Consider the following 6000-nt stretch of genomic DNA (forward strand, 5'->3'; position numbering starts at 1 on the left):
GGAGTAATTTGGGAAAATCCCACTGCTCTGTTTTGCCGTAAGCGAAATATTGCCCCAGAGCCTCCACTTGTTTCTGCTTTTATAGAATAAGGAATTAGGAAACAGAGAAAATAGAATCAAGAGTAGCCCATTCGGCCCTTCAAGCCTTTCTGCATTTAATGTGCCCATGGCTGACAGCCTATTGCAACACCGTACTCCAGTACTGCCCCCATACCCCATGACACCTTTAGAGACTAAAAATTTATATTTTCCCTTCTTAAATTCACTGTGATTTGGCCTCCATAGAGTTCTGTGGTAAAGAACTCCACAGGTTCACTACCCTCTGAGAGAAGAGATTTCTCCTCATCTCAATCCGAAATTTGATTTTGATTTGATTTATTATTGTCACATGTATTAGTATACAGTGAAAAGTAATGTTTCTTGCGCACTATACAGACAAAGCATACTGTTTATAGAGAAGAAAAGGAGAGAGTGCAGAATGTAGTGTTACAGTCATAGCTAGGGTGTAGAGAAAGATCAACTTAGTGCGAGGTAGGTCCATTCAAAAGTCTGATGGCAGCAGGGAAGAAGCTGTTCTTGAGTCGGTTGGTACACATTCTCAGACTTTTGTATCTTTTTCCTGACAGAAGAAGGTGGAAGAGAGAATGTCCGGGGTGCGTGGGAGCCTTGATTACGCTGGCTGCTTTTCCAAGGCAGCGGGAAGTGTAGACAGAGTCAATGGATGGGAGGCTGGTTTGCGTGATGGACCGGGCTTCATTCACGACCCTTTGATATTTCTTGCGGTCTTGGACAGAGCAGGAACCATACCAAGCTAACTGGCCTCACCCATATCCTGAGACTGTGTTCTAGACTGCACCCCCCCCTCCCCCAGCCAGAGAAAACAACATTCCTGCATCCAGTCTGTCCAGCCCTGTCAGAATTTTACAATGTACCTTCCTAACTGCGTGCTGTCGTTGCATGCTGGCTTTCAGTGAAATATATATACCACCTTTCACATCCTCACAATGTCCTCAATCACCTTAACAACGAACAATGTACTTCTTGAAGTGTAATCAAGAAAACACAAGGGATAGAAGCAGGAGGAGGCCACCAGGCCCTTCAAGCCTGCCCCGACATTCAATACGATCATGGCTGATCTATGCCGGCCTCAACTCCTTTTCTGTGCCGTTTCCCCATAGCCCTCTATTCCTCAATCTATCAAATATTTATCCACCTCCACTTTAAATACTTCCAATGATCCAGCCTCCACCACCCTTTGGGGCAGAGAATCCCAGAGATTCACCACCCTCTGTGAGAAGAAATTTCTACACACCTCAGTTTTAAATAACCTTATCTTGTAGTTATATCCCCTTGTTCGAGACTCTCCCATTCGTGAAAACACCTCACCATCTACCCTGTCAAGCTCCCTCAGGATTTTATATGTTTGAATAAGTTCACTCCTCGCTCTCCTAAACTCCAAAGAATACAAACCCAGACTATTTAGTCTCTCTTCATAGGACAACCCTCTCACCCCAGGAATTACCCTGGTGAATCTCCTTTGGACTGCCTCCAATGTTACTCTATCCTTTTTATGGTAATGGGATCAAAACTGTATGCAGTATTCCAGGTGAGGCCTCACCAACCCCCTGTACAATTGCAACAAACCTCCTATTTTTGAACTCTAGCCCCTTTGCAATGCCTTGAGGTGTACAATGAGATAAATCACAGTTCATGTGCATTGTTTGAGAGTGTGATGGAATCTATAACTCTAGGTCCGCACAATGCGTTTCTGGGACCAAAGACTACAATTCCCAGAATGCCATAGAGTTTTATAAGCACAAAAAGAGTCCCTTTGGCCCATCATGTCTGCGCCAGCCGTCAATGCCGGTGGCTCCAGTGCAAGCACAGAGTGAAACTGGGGGACAGACTGCACATGTTTGGAGAGGGCACAAAAAACCTGACCTGCGGAGTCCTGGGGATATGGAGTGGAAATTTACTCAGTTGACAGAAGTGTAGGGCGCGAAAGCAAAACCACGTGACAAGATTGATCTAGGCTGGGGAAGTCTCAGGAGCACAGCAGCAGGAGTCTTGGAATAGTTATAGCAGCATGAGGTCGGGCACTGGGGCAAAGAAAATCCAGGCTGTAGTGCTGAGAGAGTGCTGCGCTGTCAGAGGTGCCGTGCATCGGACGAGACATGTTGTCGCAACTGCTTGCTCAGGTGGTTGTGAAAGATCCATTGGTGCCACTTGGAGGGAGGGGAGTGGAATTATCCCCGGTGTCCCAACCGATATCTATCCCTCAGTCAACATCACACAATAAATAAGACAGATTGTCCGCTCATTATTGTCCACATTCATGTAAATGTTGGTGGAAAGTTCACCAGACCTGTTCCATCCACGGAATATGTCCAATGGACTGGGGGAGGCGATGGCCTAGTGGAATTATCACTAGACTATTAATCCAGTGACTCAGCTAATGTTCTGGGGACCCGGGTTCGAATCCCGCCACGGCAGATGGTGGAATTTGAATTCAATTTTTAAAAATCTGGAATTAAGATGACCATGAATCCATTGTCGATTGTCGGAAAAACCCACCTGGTTCACTAATCTCCTTTAGGGAAGGAAATCTGCCGTCCTTACCCGGTCTGGCCTACATGTGACTCCAGACCCACAGCAATGTGGTTGACTCTCAACTGCCCTCTGAAATGGCCCAGCAAGCCACTCAGTTTCAACCCACAGCAGAGGGACTGCAGCGATTCAAGAAGGCAGCTCACCATCACCAAGGGCAACTAGGGATGAGCAATAAATGCTGGCCAGCCAGCGACGCCCATGTCCCATGAATGAATTAAAAAATTACATAAGACCATAATATATAGGAGCAGAATTAGGCCATTCAGCCCATCGAGTCTGCTCTGTCATTCAATCATGGTTGATATGTTTCTCAACCCCATTCTCCTGCCTTTTCCCTGCAACAAGGGGCGGCACAGTGGCACAGCGGTTAGCACTGCTGTTTCACAGCGCCAGGGACCCAGGTTCGATTCCTGACTCGGGTCACTGTCTGTGTGGAGTTTGCACATTCTCCCCGTGTCTGCGTGGGTTTCCTCTGGGTGTTCAGGTTTCCTCCCACAGTCCAAAGATGTGCGGGTTAGGTTGATTGGCCGTGCTAAAATTGCCCCTTAGTGTCCTGGGATGTGTAGATTAGAGGGATTAGCGGGTAAAATATGTAGGGATATGGGGGTAGGGCCTGGGTGGGATTGTGGTCGGTGCAGACTCGATGGGCCGAATGGCCTCTTTCTGTACTGTAGGGTTTCTATGATTTCTATGATGATGAAGTTACGGAGATAGGGCCTGGGTGGGATTGTGGTCAGTGCAGACACGATGGACCATCGGCCTCCTTCTGCACTGTTGGGATTCTATGAACCTTTGATCCCCTTAAAATAGTGAGTTAACTATTTCTCAGTGGTTAGCAGAAGTTGCGATCTATATCGTGAAATGTTGCTGTTGTCCATTCTACTTGACAATGTGTGAGTTGCCTTTTAGTGTAAAATTTGATTTGGTTTATTATTGTCACATGTATTAGTATACAGTGAAAAGTATTGTTTCTTGTGCGCTATGCAGACAAAGCATACCGTTCATAGAGAAGGAAAGGAGAGGGTGCAGAATGTAGTGTTACAGTCATAGCTAGTGTGTAGAGAAAGATCAACTTAATGCAAGGTAGGTCCATTCAAAAGTCTGACAGCAGCAGGGAAGAAGCTGTTCTTGAGTCGGTTGGTACGTGACCTCAGACTTTTGCATCTTTTTCCCGACGGAAGAAGGTGGAAGAGAGAATGTCCGGGGTGCGTGGGGTCCTTGATTATGCTGGCTGCTTTTCCAAGGCAGCGGGAAGTGTAGACAGAGTCAATGGATGGGAGGCTGGTTTGCGTGATGGATTGGGCTACATTCACCATAGCTGTCTAAAACCTCATTCTGCTCCAGATCACTGTGACCTATCCGCCCTTACTGGTCTTTATCTTTGCTGCTATTGTAGGTGACAAGCTTCCGATGGCGAATGCCGGAAGGGATCGGATTGTGCAGCCGAACGAGGAGGTGATACTCAGCGGCGTGGAGAGCCGAGATGACTTCAGAATTGTCAGTTTTGATTGGGCCCTCCTCCATGGAAATTCCTCAGTGAAGTTCAAGGTATGTGTGCACGGAGGGAGACAAAGCAGCTCAGTAAATAGAATAAACCGTCCAATGCTGAGCTTTAGTTTCTGTTATTTCAGTGAATAACAGGGACCCTGACAGCCTCGGAAAGGTGCGATTGAACTGATCTGAGATTGATGTATCAAACCTTGGTTAAATCTCCTGGTCAGGCTTTATTCCTGCTGTTTCTACACACAACTAAGGCGCAAGTGTCAGCCATTTGATCCCTCAAACCTTCTCCATAAACAAGCAAGACCTACCAAGACCCTAAACTCCATCTCCCTTCCCTACACGCCCCCATCCATCTTTACATTCTGCCATTTAACCCCCCACTTGTCTCTTTTTCTGTCCCTATTTCGTTCTCTCTCTTTCTCTCTCTCCCTCTATGTATATGGGTCTCTCTCTTTCTGTCGATCTTTCTGTCGATCTTTCTGTCTCTCTTTCTGCCTCTCTATCTGCCTCTCTATCTGTCTCTCTATCTGTCTCTCTTTCTGTCTCTCTTTCTGTCTCTCTATCTGTCTCTCTTTCTGCCTCTCTATCTGTCTCTCAATCTGTCTCTCTATCTGTCTCTCAATCTGTCTCTCTATCTGCCTCTCTATCTGTCTCTCTATCTGTCTCTCTATCTGTCTCTCTTTCTGTCTCTCTTTCTGCCTCTCTATCTGTCTCTCTTTCTGTCTCTCTATCTGTCTCTCTTTCTGCCTCTCTATCTGTCTCTCAATCTGTCTCTCTATCTGCCTCTCTATCTGTCTCTCTTTCTGTCTCTCTATCTGTCTCTCTTTCTGTCTCTCTTTCTGCCTCTCTATCTGTCTCTCTTTCTGTCTCTCTATCTGTCTCTCTTTCTGCCTCTCTATCTGTCTCTCAATCTGTCTCTCTATCTGCCTCTCTATCTGCCTCTCTATCTGTCTCTCAATCTGTCTCTCTATCTGCCTCTCTTTCTGCCTCTCTATCTGTCTCTCTATCTGTCTCTCAATCTGTCTCCCTATCTGTCTCTCTATCTGTCTCTCTTTCTGTCTCTCTTTCTGTCTCTCTTTCTGTCTCTCTATCTGTCTCTCTTTCTGTCTCTCTTTCTGCCTCTCTATCTGTCTCTCTTTCTGTCTCTCTATCTGTCTCTCTTTCTGTCTCTCTTTCTGCCTCTCTATCTGTCTCTCTTTCTGTCTCTCTTTCTGCCTCTCTATCTGTCTCTCAATCTGTCTCTCAATCTGTCTCTCAATCTGTCTCTCTATCTGCCTCTCTTTCTGCCTCTCTATCTGTCTCTCTTTCTGTCTCTCTTTCTGTCTCTCTATCTGTCTCTCTATCTGTCTCTCAATCTGTCTCTCAATCTGTCTCTCTATCTGCCTCTCTATCTGTCTCTCTATATGTCTCTCTATCTGTCTCTCTATCTGTCTCTCTATCTGCCTCTCTTTCTGCCTCTCTATCTGTCTCTCTTTCTGTCTCTCTATCTGTCTCTCTATCTGTCTCTCTATCTGTCTCTCTATCTGCCTCTCTTTCTGCCTCTCTATCTGTCTCTCTTTCTGCCTCTCTATCTGCCTCTCTTTCTGCCTCTCTATCTGTCTCTCTTTCTGCCTCTCTATCTGTCTCTCAATCTGTCTCTCAATCTGTCTCTCAATCTGTCTCTCTATCTGCCTCTCTTTCTGCCTCTCTATCTGTCTCTCTTTCTGTCTCTCTTTCTGCCTCTCTATCTGTCTCTCTATCTGTCTCTCTATCTGTCTCTCTATCTGCCTCTCTTTCTGCCTCTCTATCTGTCTCTCTTTCTGTCTCTCTTTCTGTCTCTCTTTCTGTCTCTCTTTCTGCCTCTCTTTCTGCCTCTCTATCTGTCTCTCTTTCTGTCTCTCTTTCTGC

General features: G+C 46.1%; 1 protein-coding gene across 1 annotated transcript in view; it reads left to right on the plus strand.

The window, feature by feature from the left end:
- The window catches only part of LOC144506883 (kunitz-type protease inhibitor 1-like), a 44525-nt gene extending 40277 nt beyond the window's left edge, over positions 1-4248 (plus strand). The window contains exon 3 of the mRNA XM_078233238.1: positions 4007-4248. Within this exon, the coding sequence (XP_078089364.1) occupies positions 4007-4248 (242 nt within the window). The remainder of the gene's footprint in view (positions 1-4006) is intronic.
- Positions 4249-6000: the final 1752 nt, after the last annotated feature.

Source organism: Mustelus asterias, chromosome 18 (genome assembly GCF_964213995.1).
Source record: "Mustelus asterias chromosome 18, sMusAst1.hap1.1, whole genome shotgun sequence".
Classification (NCBI taxonomy): Eukaryota; Metazoa; Chordata; class Chondrichthyes; order Carcharhiniformes; family Triakidae; genus Mustelus; species Mustelus asterias.